A 23189-nucleotide genomic window follows, 5' to 3' on the forward strand; every position below is an offset into this window, starting at 1 on the left:
TGGACCATCATTAGTGCAGGGATACAAATCTGCAACAATCCATCCGTCACATTAGTAGTTTCCCTGCAGCCTTGAGAATGTTCCCAATTTTCCTAGATGTCGACAATGATTCATGACCCAACAGGAGTTCCATTTTCTGAACTTTAACCCTTGTGCTATCCTATGACCCCACCCTTACATTGACGTGTTCTTCCTACCATGACAAAGGTGGACAGATTTCATGTAATCCATGGACACCAGTGAAGATCACAAATCATTGAAGAAAAAAGGTTCAGAGCACTGTCTAGTGGGTCTAGATGACCCAACTCCCAACGTTAAAGTGCCTAGGATAGCACAAGGGTTAAATCATATTACATTACACAAACACATTTTGGGGTTAACTGCCATTTTAGCCGCACAAATGCATTTCTTTAGTTTTATCCCTCTGTGACTTGATAGAAAAGAAAATCTCGTTGTTCCTTGTTTTTATTTATCAGCTTGACGCCTCCTGTCTTGTGTACACTGTTTACAGAAATGTTCTAATGATGTGTCTGTATCTCAAAGAAAGAAAGAAAAACTTCCTTTCTTTGCCATTGTCGTGTACTGAAGCGGAGAGAACAAGATGAAAGCCTCCCATTGTGATGACATTTCTGCGCGTCGCCTCTTTGGAACAGCTTCTCTGCGACTCCAAACATGAAAATGAACCTGCCTCATCCGGCTAATTATGTTTTTTTTTTGTTTTTTGTTTTTTTGGTGCAAGCAGCCCGTATTTCTGTGGAGCTGGATGGAAATCTTGCTCCATTTTTATCCCTCATCTTCTCCCTCAGTGAACATGCCTCCTAACATATGGCTGCGTTGTTATCAGTGTCAGGGATGAGCTATTTTCCGCCTTGTCCACTGCGTATAGAAAGGTGGAGAGCGCTGGAGGTCCCCCCATCTATCATGTGGAGTGTTTATAACTCAAAAATTATCACCCCCCCTGGTGATGACAGCCGCAGGGATCTTAGTTATGCATCTGATTGCTGCGGCTGCAGACCGCAGAGCAGCGGGGCCTGATGAGCTGGAGAGCCGGTACCTGCAGCAGCTGAAGGTAACAAGCGTCAGCATTATGCAACCGTCACCCCCTCCTCTTTCTGTCCTGCCTCAGGGAGCTATAAATACCCCTGGCAGGCAGCAACAACCTAAAACGCAAAGGTGGAGTGCTGATGGATCAGGTCCTGGGTTCAGAGTTGTGCGTCGACTGTGGGGCAACCTCCTGATCCCAGGGGGTCACGTGACCTCTGATCTCCACCTGTTGAAGTCACATTTCGTCGACTTTGATAAGTTTAACTTGAAGTCACGCTCGAGCCAAGAAGAGCTGCTCCACCGCCAGCATGCCACCCCTAAATAACTTTATATAAAGCTGTACTGGTTGACATGGTGCATTTTACAACCACATAACTCTGCTTTAATGAAAGAAAACACGCAGCTACATTATTCTAACGGCACACGAGAAACACAAACACCAGACGGTTGCAGATCTGCATACTCCACTCACCAAGGTGTGTGTTTGTTGTTTTTTAGATTTGAGATGCATCTGATTTATGTCCACCTCAGTTTCCTGTTTCCATATGAAACACGGTACCGTCCCAAAACCGGGTCAGCAGACACTTTTAGCTCTGCGTCAAACACACACACACACACTCGCTGGGATACTGTGGCTGATTAGTTTCCAAGATTTTTTGGACGTAATGGTGAGATTAGTGAACGTAACACGATAAGAGAAGATGCTCAGGTCAGTTCTGCCATCTCCATGTGATCTGATATTTGCCCTTCACTACTAACCGCTGTCTGGGAAGATGGCTTCTCTGTTCTTTGGTACCATTTAACCCCCGTGATGCCTGGATTCATTTCAAGCTATTAAAAAAAAAAGGTTTATGTTTTTGCTAAATTGAGGTCACTTTGGAGCGGAAGTGGGTTTTTTTAAGGAAACCCTCACCTTTGGCAGGAGAAGTGTCTTCTGCTAAAGTTAAAGTTTAAAACCTGGGTTCTTCTTTCAGCTGAAGCTTCTCAGAAAACTTTCCAGTTGTCTTCCCCACCCCCTAAACGCATCAGCGTCCTTATCTCAGTAACTTGATCTGACATGATAATGGAGATAATCCTAGGAACATAGTGGGTTTTTGTGGATGAATGAGGGTATCTGGGTGGTGTAAGTAAAGTCTGTGAGCTCTGGCAGGTGGTGGAGGCAGTGTACTGATGGGGTTACATGCTGAAGGCGTCACTAGATACTCAGCGGAGGCTAAACCGTCAGCAGATCTGGTTTAATGATTACACACTGCCGGTATGTTTAATCCACAGTGTGCTGAAACTCTAAAGCTATGTTCACATCAGCGTGTTTAGCTCATGGTGTTCATGCTGGACAAGCAGGGAGAGGCTTCTTCTTCTTTTTGCTTTTTTTTAATATACTGTTTACTAGTGCATGTCTGCCGCCTACACCTGTTGGAGGCTTGGCGTGAAATGTCAAAGCGGAGCAAAATCTCGCAATTTGGGCACAAAACAGCAACAGTTCAATTCATTGGCTATGGATCACCATCATGTCTTGAATGGAAAAACAAATCAAGGCATGACACGGGCTCCTCGCCGTGTCTGGGTTCACCAAACACAGTGAGGAGCGTGTCTGGGTTATCTGGATTCACCAGACAAGACGTAGGGTCTTTGACCCTGATTGGTCAAAGTTCAACCTCATGTAACCCTTGTGCTATCCTAGGCACTTTAACATTGGGAGTTGGGTCATCTAGACCCACAAGACAGTGTGTTGAAACCTTTTTTCTTCAATGATTTGTGAACCTCAATCCTGTGAAATCTTTCCACCTTTATCCACCTTTGTCATGGTAGGGAGAACACGTCAATGTAAGGGTGGGGTCATCTGGACCCCACAAGATAACACAAGAGTTTAATAAGCTGAAGGATAGTAATTTCTTCAATTACTTTGCAGTTTCTTTTATCTCTATCTAAGATAGCACAAGGGTTAAGTGGCAGTCAAACAGTCAAAAATAATTAGCTTAGCAACGCGTGAACGGTTATTGGCCGGTTGAACGCGCGTAGCAGGAAGGGAGTGTGAACGTAGCCTTAAACAAACATAATAATTAATGTTCCTTTTGTTTCCAACTCATGACAGCTGTGGTTGATGCTGTAATTTACATAGAAATTGTCTGCTTTGATTCAATTACAGCTCAAGTTTGTGCGATTCAGGGGCGAGTCTTTGTGACTGGGAGGTGGATGGACCCGACAGAGCTTCAAACCAAACTTTGCATGTCCACTTCCTGTTTTTGGAACTCTGTGGGTGGAGTAAACTCCAATTATTAAGTCCCACTTGATCCGTTAATATAAATGGTGTCTACTCGTAGAGCTTTTCTACATGCATTAAGGGCCCAAAGCGCTTCACTGTCACACTTCCACCAGCCAGACCAGCAGTAGCAATAGTGTCTTGCCAAAGGACACTTCAGAAGGAGGCGAACTGATCAAATAACTCCAGCTTTCAAGTAGTGGCTAACAGATCAATGGTAGAAAAGATCCATAGTTTTTCAATCAATAAATACTCTTTAAAATCTGCATTTGGGTCACAAAGTCATTTTGGGTTATGATTATCTGCAGGAGGCAGAATCTAGAATCCAAAAGCACGAAGCTGCTTCCTGATGACTTCAAAACATTTTCTATGTTAAAATGTTTTAGCTTAAATGCTGCATTTCTTACTTTTTCATTTCATGTACTTTTTGTGTGTTCTTTCTTATTGCAGGACACTGAATTGTCATCTAGTGTGTAAATAAAACAGATGACTTCCTTTTGCGAAGAATTCCCCTGATCATCAACCAGACACAGAAGCTGCTGTTTGGCTTCTTACAGATAAAACATCTTTGATGAGAGGTTAGGAATATCCTTTAGAACCCATTACATCACGTGAAAAGGCTGTTTCTCTGAAGGTTCTTTTCCCTTTAAAATTTTTGGAAGGTTCAACTAAAAAGAAGAAAAAAAAAGTGTTTTTGGAATTAAAATCTTGGATTTCAAGTAATGAATTTTGCTGAATCTTCTAGAATTCGACATCTGCATCTAGACGTTCCAGATTCTGGTAGAATGAACACCATTGATTCATATAAAAGAAAAAAAATTGTTTAAAATAAATGTTGATTTTTGTTTTTTTGTATCCATTAGAGCTGTTTTCACTGAAATGATCACAGCTCCATGTTTTCTGGCTGCAGGGTTTTTAGTTCCATCTTTTGCTAGATGAGGCTGCTTTCAGGAGATACGTGAACTCCAGGATAATAGACTACTGCTAAATCTTTATTTTCTATAGCTCAGATGCAAATTTTGTATTTGACGAGGCTTCAGTGCGTTCACTGTGCAAAAAGTCCACAAACACGGATCTCAACGTATGTAAAAATGTTAAAAACAGTTAATCTAAAATTAATAAAATGCAAAATCCGTTCAGTGTTTTCAGCTTTTCCAACCACTTTAGTAAACATGATGGGCATGATGGGAAGTCTTTCTGCATGGCAACAGTCCCGCCCACAACTCTTCTAATGAAATGCTACTCTGCACTAACACTAAGAAAAAAAAAAATCATAATTAAAAGACTCTTTGGACGCTTTTAAAGCAGATCAATGATTGGAGTGGGACTTTAACAGTACTCCCACACAGTTCCATGTTAAAGATGCTATAAATAAAACGTTTTCAAATTTTCACTTTTAAAACATACACAAAAAAGTCACTTTTTGATGTAATTGTTTCTCTTTCTCCGTTTATGAATCCCAATAACTAGTTCAGGATTAGAAAAATGTGTTTAAATCACTTCATTTTTTTAAAAGCCTCAGAATTTACTAATGTCATAACTTAAGTGATATAAATGTATTCTCAATAATTATTGATGAGCATTCCCATTTGTGTTTCTAAGTTAAGTTATTGATTGTGTGTTTAAGTCACTAATATCTAAGGAATCAACAATCTGTATCAAATAAAATATGCTAATAGAAAAAAGGGGACTTTTAAATTCTTGAATTGTATGTCATTATTTTAAGTTTGACAAATTATTTAGTGTTTTGAAAGAATATACACACATTGAGTCATGGTCTGAATGTAAAAATTAGATATATTAGATTTGATGTTGGCTCAGTGAGAGTCGACTGCAAACATGTTTAGGTTGAAGAAAAATCTGTTTTGAAGACATTGCTTTAATGATGCAGTACACTCATTTTTCAGCATAAATACTTTGATTATCCAAGTACCGACTGAGACTCTGCACTTTCTCCGTTTTATTTTCTGCTCACCAGGCATTCGTCAGGACGGGAACAGTGACCGCCGCAGGCCGTCACCGCCGTGAATGTGGTTGGAATCAAACAATAATGGAAGCCGCTGGAAAAAACAGCCTTCATGGTTCCTCTTGAAGCGGCCTCGGCCGAACACATTTCCCAACTTTAATAATGAATGCAGCTTCTGTAAACAGATTTCACGTCGTAAATGTCATAAATAGGCAGCATCTTAAAACTGTATCTTTTAAATTCTCTTTAGTCGAAATAAAAAAAAACCTGTATTTACAGAAAAAGCAAAACACATAAAAGCAGCTACTTTTGTCAAAACAATGACATTTTCTTTGAAAAAAGAAAAAAAAAAGGAAATTCATATTAACAATGTAAATGCACCCAAAATAATCCTCACACAGACAGGCAGCTCAAAAGATATATAGTGTATATAGATATATATGTATTTAACCATATATATTTTCGTCTATATGCTTCTCTACAAAAAAAGCACGTTTACTCTATGAGTAAATACATTCTAATCAACAATCACTATAGCAACAGTGTACATTCCCAACCAAAATGCTTTTGATCAGTTATCAGGAGGGCTTCAACAATCAGTGCACCATGACCAAGAACTATGCAACTTCATGCTCAGTGCAACTGCAGCATTATGTGTATGTGTGTGCAAATGGATGCTGACCCCCTCCCCCCCCCTCCCCGTCACAGATGCACACGCATGCAGAGAAAGCCATGCGTTCAGCAGTTGAGTCTTGTTAACTTTTGCTACCTCAGTTGAAACGTGAGCCGCGATCTATTTCTGCCGCTGCCCTGCAGACCTCAGGTCCACTCGCTGATGAAGCTCCTGGCTGGTTCTCCAGCTATTCTCCAGCTGCTTCTGGACTAATTTAGTGACCTAAACCCTAAATATGAGCAGGGGGGCGGGTGCAGCTTTCCTTCAGATTCTGCATTAGCTTGCACAAAAGCAAACCTTGGGGTCATCAGATGCTGTCCTCCATTCACCTCTGAGGTTGCAGATTTGATCACACGTGTGAAACTTAGTCTTTGGTGTCTGAATAAATCCCTCCCTGCAGATGAGAAAAAACAGCCCACTTCTCTTTCTGACCTTTAAGTCACTCAAACTCTTTCAACTATACTCGACACATGACGGGATCGAAGGATTTCGATGACAGCACTGCTCCCTTTTTTTTTTTTTTTTTTTTTTAATGCTACAGGCGGCCCCTCGTGAAGCGCTGGGAAAATGACGTGGGTGGAGTGGCGTTCCCCTCAATTCATGGCTCAAATCCTTCCGTCCAAACACCACTCACAAATGTACGAGTCATGCAGCAAAGACTGTGCCTTGATGTCAAACATGGACATATAAACATGTTGTTTGACATGTGCTCACTTGTGTTTAAGTGTGTGTGTGTGTGTGTGTCAGGTGGCCCTGAGTACAGTGTGTGAGTGTATCGCTTGTGTTCTTTTTTTTTGTTTTTTTGTGCTTTGTTGATCTAGAGGTGGCGTTTTTGTTGCACACAAGCTATGAGGCAGTGTTTGGAAAACTGTGGAGGCAGAGTGAGAACTGGGAAAATCACAGGCCCTTCTGTCCGGGTCCTTCACGCCTCGCATGGCGTTTCGGAGACTGTTTTCACGCTTTCTTGTTGGTTAGGAGGTAAAAGTAAGCCATCTCTCCAGTTGACCCCAACATCCTCTATGCCTCTAAATGCGAAGGGAATTTTCACAAATATTGAGACTCCGGGTACGTCCGAATCCCCTCCCTAATTCCTAACTACTACAAAACGATCAAGTGCCCTGGATTATAAAAGCAATTCGGACACTACTCACTACTTTTTCAAATATGACGTCACGGATTTCCAAAGTAAAAACCCTAATAACTAAAAACAAGACTTATTTATAAATCCACTGTGTTCTGATGAGCAAAACGTTGATGGTTAATTAAAAAACTCTTAAAAGACATTTCTTTCCACATGAAAAATCGTTCAGACGCAATGCATTGTGGTCTATATTTTCCAATTTAGAGAGCATCTATGCACACTGGATTTCATAGAGGATTCTGGGAAATTTCTAGGATTTGGAGAGCCAAATAAAATGCCCCCAATAGTGCACAAAGTATAGTAGTGAAAGAATTCTGACACAACCTAAGATTATTCTCATCCACATGGACTAAAGACAAACCATTGGGGTTTTACCGAGGCCTTTGAAACTATTTTTTGAAGAACCAAGGAACAAATCTCATAACTTAAATGAGATATTTTCTTTCTTTTTTTAAGAAGAGATGCCAAAAGTATGCTGCATGTCTTTGGTTGCTGTATTCTTTTAGGGGACAAGTAAAGTTTAAACTTAAGAACTGTTCAAATTTAGCTTTTAGCTCAAAGAAAACTACAGATATAACCTTTTATAATCGTCTATGCAAAGGTTTGACCCTCATTTTTTTTGTTAGGATTGCTTTCTTTCTCGTTTTAGAACAACAAATATTTAAATTTTGGGGGGAATTGAAGAGGAATGATTCAGTTCAATAAACTCTAGAATGAAGGACTTGTGTCTCATTAAGAGAACATCCTGCACATTCCCATCATAGCGTCTTCAAAATGACCATGTTGCTCTCTGCACGCCATGGTACAGGCAGCACATCGGAAACCTAAATAAAACCTGGATGCAGATTTTCTTTTATATATATATATATATACACACACAAGTCGAAATTCTGGTGTTTTTCTTCCTGTCAGGTAAAAACCAGGACAAATATCTACCAGATTAAATGGTGGCGGCTAGAGCGCCTTTCCCTACAGAAGATGTCAGATGGTGTAATAACCATGTAGTAGAGGCTGTTCAAACAGATTTGCACATCAAATTCAGCTTCTCAGAGTCTGGTGCAACAATTCATCATCTGATATCGGCTCATCAGTGTCAAAAATCGAACCGGCGTTTGCTTTCAGGAATACGGAGTCTCAACGTGTCTGCCGCTTCTTTCTCGGGTGTCGCTCCGGATGAATCAAAGCTCCACAGATCAAACTGGTGCTCAGACCGAGTCGAATACCAGCAGAATCAAAGCCTTTGGAGGCGCGGCCTGTTTCGATTGCACCTCTGCTGACTGACATCTCGCCTCTGTTAAAAGGCTGGAAATGTGAGCGATGGAGAGCTTTCAGGGGTCTCAACAACAAAAACTGTCTGCTCGCTTCTGCTGATATCGCCTAATGCAATCAGAACATTAATCGGCCAAATTGGTTTAGCGCTTACTTCCAGTACATACATTCAGCGTGTGCTACGGCTGGGGTAAACTCACACAACAGTGTAGACCTGCAAGAACCGCCATCATTTCTGAAATCAGGTAAGGCATTTGAATCCGAGCTTGAAGGTATCAATCAAACCGCAGAGCCGTCTGGCCCTGCAGAATCCCTCCACCTCCATCAGGCCCGTCTGGTTCTCTGTATCTAAAACCAGTCCACCAATAGATTGTGCTGTTTGTAGAGTAAAGCCATTTCCAGAGAAAACGGCTGAAGAGAATAAGAAGTGTGTGTGTGTGAAAAGCACAGAAGCTTGACTGCGTATAAGGCAAGCGGGATGGGAGCGATGACGGCTGATGGTTGTGTGTCCGTTAACCACGACGGGGGGGGGGCTTACGTCAGATCATACACACCAAAACAAACAGACCTTGTAAGAAGAGTATTCCCTGCCAGCAGTGAAGCTTATAGAAAATGTGCTTTGTGACAGGAGAGAGTGTGTGGGATGGGATATGAGCGTGCCAGGCTTTGAGGAGCTCTGGTTCTGGGCTGCCAAAAACGAACCCCGGGAAGCAGAGAGCGTGCTCAGAGGGGACATCAAAGACAAGAGGGAAAAGGAGGACGGAAAGAAGGAAGCATTAATATTCACGAGCACAGGTTAATATGAATACCAAAGATAATATTGCATCATCTAGAACTAGCTTCAATTGCTCAGTGTATAGAAAATTGGAAGAAAGCTATACTGTGATATAACAGTTACATATCAATTCATCATTTAAAATAATTTGTAACAACAATAGTTATACTTTATAGGCTATTTACATAAAGTACATCATCATATATAATTATTGTCAACACGTTATAGAAATACACCGTATTTAGGTATATAGTAGCAACACATACAGGGAATATACAATCATAACTAACTATTGCAATGCGCTGTTGGAGATAAACTTTGTTGGACATTCACATCTTCTCAAGTAAAGGAGCTCAAAGAGACCAGTTCAGGTGTATTGCTATAAGAAAGACTAAAGCTCAGCCTGTTCTTGCAGAATCCCAGCTGAGCGTTCCTCGTAGAATCCCCAGTATTGCTTTTATAAAGTTGCTCCCTTCAGAGGAGGGTCATCTCGCCGGAGAGAAGTCAGAGCTGAGCTCCGGTCAGAAGGTCAGATAAGTTTATCTGGGAGGGCTAATCCAAGCGAAACTGAACCTGTGAGCGAATCCGACAGTCTGGATAGAAAGGCGCCCCGCTTGGACGGACAGAGAGAGAAAACAGGCCTGTGTGCAGCCGGGTGTCCTGCGTATGCAAACGGGTCCGAGTGAAGAGCGCATTGGCCCGACGGCTGCCTTCAGAAGTCAGAAAAGAGATCCTGCGGACCCAGATGGATGATGAAAGGAGCGATGGTACGTGGCTGGTAGAAAGGATTGTCAATAAACAGACCGCCTGCAGAGAAGCAGAGCACAGAAAAAGACATGCAGGTTTTAGAGAACAACAAAGATTGAGGGGGTTTGTTTCAGAAAATCCATTAAACTAACTCATACGGGAATCGCCGGTCCATTTCGGTACGCCAATTAGACATCCACACATAAGGGCTTTTATTCAGAAAACTGGACTGGTAATGCAGAATACATAACATAGATTCTGTTTCAAAAGGTTTGGCATGTTTTTAATCCCTGTTCATACAACAGCAGCACTGTTACTGGCCTGCACCAACAGTTAACCCTTGTGCTATCCTAGGCACTTTAACATTAGGAGTGGGGTCATCTAGACCCACTAGACAGTGCGCTGAACCTTTTTTCTTCAATGATTTGTGATCTTCACTGGTGTCCATGGATTACATGAAATCCTCTTCACCTTTATCCACCTTTGTCATGGTAGAAAGAACACGTCAATGTAAGGGTGGGGTCATCTAAGATAGCACAAGGGTTATCCAATGGATGCCTCTACTGTCTTTACAGTCCCACTCCGATCATCTAATGATCTATTGTAAAGCCATTCCAAGTGGTCTTTTAATTACGATTATGTCATTATTAGTCCTAAAATCAGGTAAACCAGAAGGTAAACAGAAACCTTCAACTATTGATTGGTCTGTACCGGACTACAAGACGAACTGAGATCAATGAAGGCACCAGCATTCAGAAAGGGCCTTAAATCTCATTTCTTTATTTTCTAATTTATATTTACAAAAAGAGAAAAGACAAGAAGATAAATATGGTTCAGTTCAAACTGCAGTGTGTACTACTGTGCAGTACTACAAACTGCAGTGTGTAATACTGTGCAGTACTGCAAACTGCAGTGTGTACTACTGTGCAGTACTACAAACTGCAGTGTGTACTACTGTGCAGTACTACAAACTGCATTGTGTACTACTGTGCAGTAGCCACTCTAAAGGTTTCTCCTCTCCAAAGTGGTCATCTCGGCCGCATAAGCTGATCAAAGCTGCTTACAGCGTTAGCAGTCAGCTTACAGCACCTGGAAAGGTACATGAGGGGACGAAGTACAAGACTGGATTTGTCAAACTAATGAGGTAACGATTCACTAAAGTCATAGAAGAACAGTCACAGGAGAAAAAGAGAAAGACTACAATTACAAATAGTTGGATTATAAGGACAAATGTGTGAAGCTGAAACAACAGAAGCAAAACACAGTTTCGGTAAGGTAAGATTTAGGTTTCAAACTTCTGTAGCTTAATAGAACAGCACCAACCATTGGGCAAAACACCAGGTCCTCTCATGCAATGGCTGCACCTCAAAGCCGTACACCATGGCGACGTCACTCAGTGGCAGGGTGATGAGTTGGAGGGCAAATATTAGTGTGCTTATGACTGGCATGCTGTGTCTCTTTCACTGTAGGTGTGTGAGCCGCGCTCATGTTTATGTCAGTCGGTTCAAAACATCAGAGTAAACATGTCGATTTCAATGTTCCCACAATAAAATCTCAATGTGCTTTCAGTTTGAGCTTGTGAATTCATGACACACATAACAGAGGGCAAACAAAAAAAAAACGGACGTGAGCAGCTTCTCCAGAAAACACGACTAATAGCCGTGGGAAAGCTGCCAAACGGGAATCCACACACAGTAATGAGATGGTGCAGCTACATTCAGCGTATGAGGGATCTCCAAATTGAGTGACCGCCTTCAGGCATCTTTTTGGGAATATCTCTGAGCTGCAGGTCAAAAGGAAGCATCGAGAGGAGCTGAGCTATGTGGAGACACTGAAACGACATCCGAGGAAATGGAGGAAGTTGGAGCTCGGTGGTCAAATATTCCTGTGGTGCAGGTTGGAAGAGGCCAAATGGAGATAACTGCTGTGAAAAGTGGTGAAAGCCTTTCAATCAGATGAAAAACATCCAGTGATCTGCTTTCAATGGATATAACTTTATTTGATTTCAGCATCACTGATTAAACATCCTTCACACAGCTCACATTATAGTTTCTTTGTAAACAGATTGTGTGTGGATTGCTGTGTGTTGTCGTATTGCAAAAAGGACATCATCTTTTCACCAAAGCAGAAAATAACTAAAAAACAAAAAAACCCAGATATATTAATAAATATAATTTAGATTCAAAAGTGAGGTAAAAATTCACAGTACAAATCCTTCAAGTCTTTTACATTTAAGCACTTAAACCTGCAGTTTTTAATTTTTTTTTTATACAAGTTTAATTTTAACCAGTAAGAAAAAAAAAAAAGTAGTTTTACAAATTTTCAGCTGAAGTTTTAAACCCGACCCCGATTGTTACTAGTGTAGAAAAATAGAGCAGACTGGGTTTCCACATAGAAAAAAGCTGGCTGCGTTTGGTGCTAAAAGAAATGGTAGTGGGGGACGGGGTAGGCGGGCACTTTCATGACAGGCAACAGAAGCATTCTCTTGGGCAAACCTAGAGGGAAGACATGAGAAGCTCTGCATGAGTCCCAGGAAACAAATAACCAAGAGTTCCTATGCTACTGTCACAGGCGCTATGCTGTAGGTTAAGTCCAGCAATCAGCTCGCCCCACACACACAGGGCTCCCGGAGGGGGAGCGGGCGGGCGGGCGGGCGGGAATGTATGCAGCGAGGTGACAGCCCTCATTAGAGGTTAGACGAGCCGGGAAGGAGCGAGAGCAGAGTTAAAGGGGGAAGGAGGAAAAAAAAAAAAAGAGGAATGGGGGGGGGGGGGGGGGGGTGATTAAGGCCAGTTTTCCATGAATTTAAACTGCTCACTTATTTATGGGGTGAAATAAATCCACGACCCAAATTAAATGCAGTAATCGGAGATCAGGTGGAGCAAAAAGTGTGCAAAGGGAAGCAGAGAGCAAAGCCGGTGATCACCCAGGAAACCTTATGCCCAAACAGCTTAATCAATCCAATTTGCCTTTGAGTTTTTGCTAAAATTGATCAAAATTGACCACTTTTTGGAATAAACTTTGAAAAACTGAGATCTTAGTGTCACATTACATAAAAATACTCCCCAGATGTGGAATAAATGTGAAAACTGGGTTGATGTCAGAGGTAGACCGTTAACCAGCTGATTCTGATGCAGAGTGTTACTCATCAGTGATTTCTAATTTCTCTAATTTTTCTCTGCTTCAAAATCCGCTGGAATTCCGTTAATTGCGTAAACGCTAGAAGATTTCCGGAAACCGAAAGAATTCCAAAGAGAGAGCAAAGGGAAAAATTAAGGGAACATTAAGAACAAATAGAAAACCATTTTAATGAGCTCAAAGCTTCGCTGAGGTTAAACCAAAAACTATTCAGATCAAATTTGATTCCTACGACTTTTAACTTAATCCAAATACATCTTTTAAAATAAATTGAAGATAATAAATCTAAAATCAAAGTGTTTTTAAATCAACAGTAACAGCTAATAAATGTATTTAAATGGATTTTTGCAGTTACGTGTTGGTTTTCATGCCAGCAGGGTAAAGCCTTCTGGTGCATCAAACACTCGCTGCTCTGTCACAAACTGCGAGGGTGAAACGTTTCTACACAGCTCAGTCTTCGGGGACTCAACACCTATGTGGGACTCAGACCCATTACTCCATAAACATAGGATCCTTTCAAAAGCCTGGCAGCAGAGAGAACACAAAGTCTTCCGAACTCTACATGTGTACATAGTGAACAAGGCTGAGTCTGTTCGGACAAACATGACTGAGTGATGGGGAGAGGGGCGGAGTGACTTTTGTTCCAACAACTCTACTTTTACTGATTTAATGTTTGAGTCGTTAAACGTCTTAATACTGTGAGAGTTTAGTGACCAGCAGTGAGAAAAAGCCATGGATGCAGAAGAAGCTGCAGGTTCTACCACCGACTTATTTACCACACAGCTTTTTACGGAGTTTCATAAAGGCCTTGTGAGTACAAAGGATTATAAGTAAATTTTTGTGCATCGTTATAACACAACAAAAAAAAGAAGGAGGGCACTTCAGGTCAAACGGAAGCAGTGACAGCGGAGAGCAGACCATAAAACCGGCAGCAGATGGATGGAAAGACAAGCAGAGGCCCACACAGGCAGCAGTTTCAACTGTCAGTGACCTTCAAAGCCTAAAGACGGAAATCCCATTCAATCTGGGATTGAAAAATAAGGAAGAAATGACACTACATTCATTATATTTTTGCACATTTGGTAGTCTGGAGGGGACATAGATAGTTTATTAGTGGGGTGAGGAGGAAGCACGTACCATAAGCAGGGGCAGCTGCTGCAGCAGGGCTGTAACCATACGGCGTCCCGAAACCTGATGGACGAGAGGTCAGAAGATCTCACTCAGGTTTGGTTTCAGCATTCAGTGTTTGTGTATGACAGTTTTACAACCACTGAAGAAAGTTTGACAAGTCACTCTTTTGTCACTAATGGGTTTGGATTCAGCAAACAAACAAAAAAAAACATACAAAAGCCCCACTCAGATCAAAATTGTGTTTTGACATATTATTGTGGCTTTTTTGTGATGATAGAGAAGATATTTAAAGAAAATTAAGACTAAAATTGCGTTTATTTTTTAGAATTGTTATGAATCAGGAGCAGACGATATAATGCCATTTGAAAAAGAGCTTTTTTGTAAAGCAGAAAATACGCTGCAAGCTTTAACAACAGATCCAAAGATGAGCAGAGTGAGACTTCAAAAACAAAACACAACTTTATCACGAGGATAAAGATTTCACTGCTATTTAAACCAGAATCTCAGCTTGTGCTGCATTTGCCAGGAAGTACGTTCTTTTGAAATGTTTTTCAAAATCTTAGCAGCAGCTGCATATTTTACATGAATACAAGATAAAATATTAAAGCACAGTGAAAACTCTTGTTCTTTTATGTAAACTGTCTGCCCCCCCCAAGGGGCATCCATTAACAGCACAACCTGTCAATCCAACAGAAAGCTGTAAAATCTGGTAAATATTCACTCATTTAGCAATTCTTTCCCCACCAGTGAATAAACATCAGAAAATGGATCCATGAGGCTGTTTTCATTCTCTATTTTGCTGTCTGCTGTGCTACTTACCCACTTTGTACAATCATATCTTCAAAAATGTTGGGTTTTTTTTGGCCCAAATTGGTCGGTAAATAGTTTTAAGAGGGTGTTGTTAGAAGGCATCATCCCTTACTTCCATACATACAAGGTTTTCTGAAGATTAGGTAGCAAAACTGCACAAAACCTTCAAAACAGAAAGCTTCTGTGGAGAGGAGACTGAAGGAGGAAATGGAGGCATTCTTCAAGGATCTGCGTAAACATTAAGAATTGTATGCCCTAAAAAAAATGTAATAAAAGCCCAATAAGGGGCAACAAGTCATCCAGTTAATAGCGTGCCACTTTGCTTCATGTTGCGTGTCAGGTTAACCACGCTAACATGATGTGCTCCCCCTGGCTGCTGCTGAGTGTTTATGAAAGCCTCTCATGTTTCCATTACACCGAGACAGAGGCTTATTTGCCTCAGAGAAAGAAGCCAGCAGCCTGTAGCAGAGGAAAATGTCAAGAGCAGAAACAAGAACCAAAGGAAAAGGCCAAAGTCTGCACTAACAATGATGTCAAGTATGATAACTGAAAGAAACACTGGTTCATTGAGTTTTATTGCAGAGAAAAATGATATTGGATGTAAGATTTAGAAAATGGTTTAACCATTCAGCAAAACTACAGAATGGCTGAATGAAATATTTTTGTGAATGTTTAAAAATAATGAACATTTATGTAAAAAAAAAGACGAATCTTGCAAGTACCTGGTGTGACGTATCCAGGAGCAGCTGCACTGACGAAGGCCCCTCTTGCTAGAGCGGCTCTTCCTCTTCCTCTGGCTACCTGTGCTGCTACTGCTGAGGCTGCTGCTGCTGCAGCCAGAGCGCTTTTAGTCTGAACACAAACACACAGCACCCGTTTTACTTCATCTCAGGTCAAAACACCATGGAATCGCAGCAGGAGATGCACAGACATGTATTTTTATTTTAGCGTGTACAGCTCATGTATCTGGAGAGAATATTCTTTGATAGTTCACTGTCTCAAAGTGAATGCAGTGCTGCTGGTGGGAATGGGATGGGTGAACGTCTTTTACCTGAGGCAATATTTTCTTCTTCTTGTTTGCGGATGCGTTGGGACCGGAGAACAGCTTTTCCAGAGCCGCCAAAGCGGCGCTAGCTTTTGCTACCTTTTTATTGGGGCCTGCCCCACGAAACTTCTGCCCATCCACCTCCACCTGAGACACAAAGAAATCACAATATTGGTTAGAATCAGGCCTGCACAATAAATCGCAAATTTATTGTTATCGCGATTTTTAGCTGTGCAATATACATATCGCAAAAGTTAGCAAAAATCGCAACAGACGTTAAACCTTAAATGGGCTTAAACAATCTTATGGCAGCTTTAAGTATTTAACAAATTGAATAATCCCCCTATGCATTTGACCAATCAGAAAGAGCTCTTCACGTTGTTGACCAATCAGATGGAGCTTTTATGTTAGATGTTGCCCTCCTAATTAGACGAGGGTCGTTTGGAGAATAATTTAAGCTATTTTGACTCTTATTTAAATTAAACTTTTGCAGTGAAATGGAAATATTTTTGTGTTTTTTTGCTACTTGTTTATGTATCGCAAGTTATATCGTCATCGCACTACTGATCACTAATATCGCATATCGCGAGTTTTCCTCATATCGTGCAGCCCTAGTTAGAATATAAAATCTAAATTATGTTTGGATGTATGTTGTAAAGATGAGTATTTTGGGGCTTTTCTCTTCTTGGTTCATGCCATCTTCTTGCAAAATCTAATAATTGGAGATTTAAGCTGGCCAAAATGTGCCTTTTATCTACCAGGAGTGACTGCATCGGTGAGCAGGACAGCTTGTTCAGTGATGCCCTGCTGTCAAGCAGGCCTGCTAATCAGTCAGCAGTGTGATGGAGCAGCCAGGCGTGTTGGAAAACAACACACCCACAGAGAACAGGCCTGCCTTTGGAAACAAGTTGACTGATTGACTCAGTCGGGTGATGAGCCTGTTCCCGGTTGTGTATTTTAGCCACTGTGCGTGCCTCTCTTCAGCAGCTTTGTGAGCACATGCAAGAAAAATCTGGGAAAAAAACGCTCTGTCCTCGCGTCTCACCTCCATCACAAAGCGTTTGTCGTGGCTTCCTCCGCTCTCAGAGATGAGCTCGTATTTGAGGCCTCGCCTTTTCTCGTTTAACTCCATGACAGGATTCTTCCCGCTTGCTGTCAGTATGGGACCCTGAGTTCGTACCTGATGAGGAGACGGAAGTCAATATAACATAAGAGGCTCTTCATTCAATTTAACTTGCTTCTAAAGCTGTTTAATAAATAAAAGCTTTTATTTTCTAGATTTTTTTTTAAATCAAAGAGATGCAGACAACCAAATTTGAAATAAATTTCAGCCACGTTTACTGCTAAGATCTGCAATAAATGTGATTTTGTGAAAGCGTCCTCACCTCCAGTGTATTGGAGCCATCCAGAGAATGCGTTGGGTTATTGCTCGTGTGTGAAGACGAATCGCTCTTCCCTTCACCGTCAGACTTCTCATCAGAACTCATGGGGTCCAGATCTGAGTCAAATCCTGTCGGGTATCCCATCGCCTGAAGAACCTTAAAACAGAGGAAGATGGTAACGTTTAATATGGGGCAGTTTTCATATGTTCCCACCGGGAAACTGAAAGCCAATCAAACATTTTATTTATAAATATCTTAAGAGAGAACACTTCCCGCAAGGAAAGACTCGAGTCTAAATAAAGTGCCTATATTTACAAGCACCAACAAAAATGTCTAGAAAGGGAAGAAGGATCATGACAAGTTTTTGACCCAAATACATGATTGTGTCACAGCTGCTGAACCTTCTTACCACAGAAGAAGGATGGAGATGGAAAGGTGAGCGCTTTAGAAACAGAGAGGGTTTGAGGAAAAGAATGAAAAACAGAAGTAGAAAGGGAGGAAAGGTCTTTTTATAGGCTTGGAGCGGCCGGCGGATTATCCCAGCTCTGTGGACAAGAGAGGCTCTTTGTTCACAACTGCTTCAGGACTACAAGCATTTTCCCACCTGCGTCGTTCCTTACACCATGCAAAATCATAAGCAAGCATGAAAATGTGTTTGTAAATGCCCACAAGCAGCAGAAGTTCCCACTGTTATTTATGTACGTTTATATATTTGTGGCTTGCATTTAAATTGAAATATTTGTATGTATTTAGACTGATTTATGTCTAGATTCTCCCTATAGGCCTATAAAATGACTTGAAAAATATATTTTTATTTTTAAATTTAATAGTTTGAAAATGTTTACAACTGAGCATTTTTGAATTTTGCTTCATCACTAGGAAGTTGATAGCTTCTGCTGATTGTATATAAATATCATTTAATACCGGGCTTATAGGTGGAACATTCTTTGTGGTCTAATTAAAATGACTTGGAATGATTAAACTTTAGCTTGAATGAAGAATCTTCTCATCGATGAAAAACTACTTGAAAATTTCTTCCAAAAAGATCTGCCGTCGAAAACTGTCCAGAGTTCAATTAGCTTATGCTATCCCTACAGTGAACATCATTATGGACAATCCCTATGCTTCATGTCAGAGGATGGTGGTTGAATAAAAGAAAAAAAATACAATAAAAGCTCAGCTACACTGAGCCTCAAAAATCTGTTTCTTTGTAGCTACAGGGTGCTGTAACCTGAATATTCCAAATGGATCTTTGAGGTTGTAGGTATTGATTAAGCAGACACAAACATGCAATCCTTCACATGGCTTTATCAGATTTCCATCTAACCTTGACAGCTACGTGAAGCTTGGCGGTCTTTTTGGAGGATCCAGATGCTTCGTAATTGCTTCCATCCACGTCCACGGACATGGTGAAGACGGGGGCATGAACTGGCCCCGACTGGGACAGCAGGCGATACTGCAGACCCGGCCGGATTTGGTTCAAGCGCATCAGAGCGTTCATAGGCTGGTTGGAGTCGATGGCTTTACTGTCGAGAACTACAGTAAACAACAGAGGACAGCTCATAAAATAAGATTTAAAATAACAACAACTAATCAGTGCTGCATTTACGGCGCTTTGTTTAGCTTTTTAAAAACATAAATAAGGGCATAATTTAACAGAATAGACAAAGTCAGAGATGGTGTCAATTATAAATCCCTTTCTCTAAATGGTTTTCACAGTGACCAGCTGTTTTTATGATGAATAACAGAGCGTTTCTATTGTCCTTTGTCTTCAATCATTTTTGCTCTGTGCACCAAGGGACAGGTTTGTCTCCCAGTGTATGTAAGGTATAATTTATCTTCTCCTTATATGAAGAAAAAGGTGGCAATGGTTGAGTGGCCAGCTAAAATGTTAGCAATCAATACCATTGATCTATCTCCAGGGATGAGATACAAGAAGAAAAAAAACAGTTTCAATCTCCCCCTTGCATGCTTCTGTTTAGTATAAAACATGATTAACTTGGGTTTTTTGTGTTATCTTTATTTTTTTCCATTTCAGCTTTAATTAGAGCGTAAGTAATTGTATTTGTCTTTGCACACCTTTTCTGAGGTTTCTTTTCATTTTCTTGATGAGGTCTTTGTCATCCATGGCTCCATCCTCATAAGGCCTCTTCATCCCCAAACCTACCGTCAGAATATATAAAAATACAAAAATGCATCAAATTAGGAGAAAACACACAAATGTATGACAGAACCACAGGAAGGCAATGTTTTGGAAACAAACAATACAAGAAATTAGGTGGAAGACTTTGCAGATAAGATAAACAGAAGTGATAGGAAAATCAGCAGACAGTCAAACAACGAGGAAGCCTTTTCCTACATGCATTTAATCCTTAAATGCTCTGGCAGTTTTCCAAGTCAGCATCACAAGACACCAAATGGCCTGAGTTGATTTTCTATTAGAATCGCTTTGGAAAGATTCCAGCTTACTATCTAAGGGGAATTTCTTTCCTTGTAAAAAAAAAACAGGAAGATTGCTGCACAGCTACAGAGTGTGCACATCTTAAAGCCGACTCTCCAAGGATACTAAGTCCTTGGCCTGACAGCGATCATAAAAACAGCAAAAAATAGACCAAAAAAACAGAGACACTTATTAATGCTTAAACTGTCAGCTTTAATGATGGAACTGGTGGAGGTTGTGTGTAAAAAAACACACACCAAAGTGAACCAGAAAGGTCATTTCATATCTGAAAAGAACAACCGTCTGAACTCTAAGAGCAGGCAGTCAGGGCAGCCTAAAAGGACAAAGAAGGGATGTGTTATAGGTTCATGCCAATATTGTCTGAAATGAAAAGAGGAGGGTAAAATAGAGGGATGTAAATGACACAAAAAAGCAGATGTGCAGGCACCTTCTTTATCAGACCAGGGATATTTCTGTGATGGTTTGTTTGAAGGAAGTGGCTCCATCTCCAGCACCTTGTAGATCTGTCCGAATGCCATGAGTCTGAGAGAATGCTGTTGAAAGCAAACAGAAAACAAACCAAAGCTCAGGAAAAGACATCAAATCCAATTCTACAGCTTTTGATATTGACACTCAACTCATGTGAAGTGTTGCTGTGAAAGTGAGACATGCATTTCAGAGCAATCGTAGTGGGATTGTGCGGCACCTCTGTCTGTTTAAAGTTTTTGTTCACACCAGGAACAAATATAATGATAAAAAAACAACTATTTTAGTGTGAGTAATATATAAATATAGTTATTACACTTGTGTTACACAAAGCCTTATTACTTCGTGTGAAGCTTGTGAAAACAACCTTTATGTGCAAATGATCAAAATAAAAATCTACAATAAAGTCCCATAATACTGTCAAAACGACAACAATTCAGTTTCTTTTTCCTATTCTTATCCAAAGACAACCTCAACATTTTCGTCTCTGCCTCCTGTCTCCTCAGAGCCTCTGACAACATGGCTGCTCTCCCCACAGACCTCTTTTGTCACACATCACACCATCCACCTGTTCCATCCTGCTTGCACACGCCTCCTCACCTCTTCTTCTCACCCTCACAACACATGCAAATTTTTTTATATAAATGCACTGCTACTGGATGAACCTTCTTCTATGTTAAGGCTGACTTTTCCTCACTGCATTAGTAGGTTTGCAGCTCTGACGCTGGGTTTCTTTATTTTGGGAAGTGAAAGCACAGAACAGATGTGAAGCTGAGACGGAGGTGCAGACAGAGACACACAATCAGACCCAAAGTGTGTTAATGAGCCCAGATTGTGTAAAAACTGCCGTGTCGGTGTCTCCTGAGTGGAAATAAACCCCTAACTGATTGTTAGCTGCATTGCCGTCTCTCAGTCACCGCATCAAAAAAATTATATAGAGTAGCTGCCTGTCAGACTTCAGTAACATTACACACCAGGAAAAGAGTTTTCCTCAAATGATACATTCAGTCAAACGGTTAGATAACTATACAGGTGGAAGTCACAGTTTTCTGAGTTTCCTCCATCATTTTTATTTAGTTACTATCACAAATGGAACACATGGGACGCAGCTCGCTCAGGAAAGCAGGTAATTTAATGTACTAGAGCCACACATTATCATGATAAGCTGGTTAGCTGAGTTGCTTTAACCCTTTAACACCGGCGATGTCCAACGCTCCTTCCACTGTTTACACAACAAGTGCAACGGATTCCGACACGGAGGAACCTTTACGTTAGTCTTGCATTTTGGCACAAAGCTGCTTTTCTCCGACGACAGAATCAGTTGATTTATGGTGATTGCATAAATGGTTGAAGAATTACAGTAATTTAAAGGACAACAAGACTGTAGGGTTAAAGCCAACAGGTCTGGGTTCATATCCCAGATGATGTTCTATCCCTGTGGGGTTGGACTGGGTGTGTGTGTGAACCCCTGTGACCCTAATCAGGACATAGAGGGTAAAGCTGATGGACAGATGGATTTTATACTGCAATCATAAAGTACTGCAAAGAAAGAACTTAACAAAATATTGAACTTTTTTTTGCAAATGCCCTTGCAACTAGAGATTCATTCCTCTGACATGGACATGGGAAAGAAAAAGAAAGACACCAATAACCTCTTTAAATTAGGATTTCAAGTTTTCATTAAAATTGTGGTGTTTTAGCAGAAAAAATGAAAGAGGGACATGTAAATTTTTAAAGCAAACGTAAAAAAATTACAAACAAAAAGGCACACTTGTGCTTTCGCAGCGACTGACTGCTTTTTTAACTTACTTCTATGTATAATTTAAAACCACCCAACTACGCAAAGTGCATGTTTGAAACTGTGGAAGGTATATACATGCGGACACACTGTAAGGCGACAGATGTACCACCCAACCAATATGTAGCTTCAGCAGGTTTGGGTTTTTCTTATTTAACATGAACATCAGGTACATTGACAAGTGTCTAAAAACTGATCATCGTGTGCTAATTGATGTGCTGAAAGATAACCAAATGACACACAGAGGCTCTGCTAAATTAAATCTGTTGGAGAGGAAGAGTGTAAGATATTCATGACAGCCGCTGTAGCTCAATGACATGGCAGCGCTCTCTGCTATCTGCTCTTGTATCTGCTCCAATACAATTATCCCCATTGACATTCCAGCCTCGTTCACACTGCCTTCAAAGGAAATGGACGGCAGGATTCACTAAGCCATTCAGCTTAGAGGCTGCCCTGCTTAGTTGAGGGTGTGTGTGCAGAGAGACCTGACCGTGCGTGTGCACACAGTGCACGCATGCCGCCACTGTCCTCAGGCTGTCAGAGATGGATTTATGGTTTGCAATGGCAATAGCTTTCCACAGTGATCTTTAAAATGCAGCAGCATGCAACTCTTTTTGGACACGTACATGCACGCTTCCCACTTCTGTGAGTGAGTGTGCCCGCCATGTGTGGGGGTTAGGTCTCCTGTCATGAAAATAGTTGTGTTGCTTACTTATTCCCAGAGTGTGACAGCTCAGGCCAAGCAGAGCTGGGAGATAACACTGAGTTGGTGTGTGTGTGTGTGTTTGTGTGTGTGTACCTGTGCGCTGCAGGTAATAGCCTCGGCCTGCTGGTCGGTCATGTTGGCTAGAGTGTCTGTAGGCTCTTTCTCGCATGGGTCATGTAAGCCGGGGCCACCTAGATGAAGCGGCAGACACACAACCGCACACACACATGAAGTAGCTTTTTTGTGCTGAAACTGCAGCTAAGCAACATGCACAGTAACCTTAACGCTCATGACATTAAGGGTGAGGTCAGACAAGAACGGTCCAGTGAAATGGGTTTGATCGAGCAGGAAACCCCTGTATTTAGCTTGGCTTTCCTT

The 23189-nt window shown here is 41.1% G+C and overlaps 1 protein-coding gene across 3 annotated transcripts in view; it reads right to left on the minus strand.

Annotated features, from left to right (window-relative positions):
* Window positions 1-5163: 5163 nt before the first annotated feature.
* The window catches only part of strbp (spermatid perinuclear RNA binding protein), a 77519-nt gene continuing 59493 nt past the window's right edge, over window positions 5164-23189 (minus strand). For 2 of the 3 annotated variants that reach the window (XM_023961169.1, XM_023961168.1), the window contains exons 10-19: window positions 22905-23002; window positions 20270-20375; window positions 19461-19544; window positions 18709-18917; window positions 17385-17537; window positions 17045-17179; window positions 16006-16146; window positions 15677-15806; window positions 14151-14204; window positions 5164-9935 (exon numbers count right to left, since the gene is read on the minus strand). In XM_023961169.1, coding sequence (XP_023816937.1) covers window positions 9841-9935; window positions 14151-14204; window positions 15677-15806; window positions 16006-16146; window positions 17045-17179; window positions 17385-17537; window positions 18709-18917; window positions 19461-19544; window positions 20270-20375; window positions 22905-23002 — 1205 coding nt within the window. In that variant the 3' untranslated portion in view covers window positions 5164-9840. Of the gene's footprint in view, window positions 9936-11848; window positions 12371-14150; window positions 14205-15676; window positions 15807-16005; window positions 16147-17044; window positions 17180-17384; window positions 17538-18708; window positions 18918-19460; window positions 19545-20269; window positions 20376-22904; window positions 23003-23189 lie in introns of those variants that run through there. The other variant, XM_023961170.1, reaches the window with a different exon arrangement.

This window comes from Oryzias latipes, chromosome 12 (assembly GCF_002234675.1).
Source record: "Oryzias latipes chromosome 12, ASM223467v1".
Lineage (NCBI taxonomy): Eukaryota > Metazoa > Chordata > Actinopteri > Beloniformes > Adrianichthyidae > Oryzias > Oryzias latipes.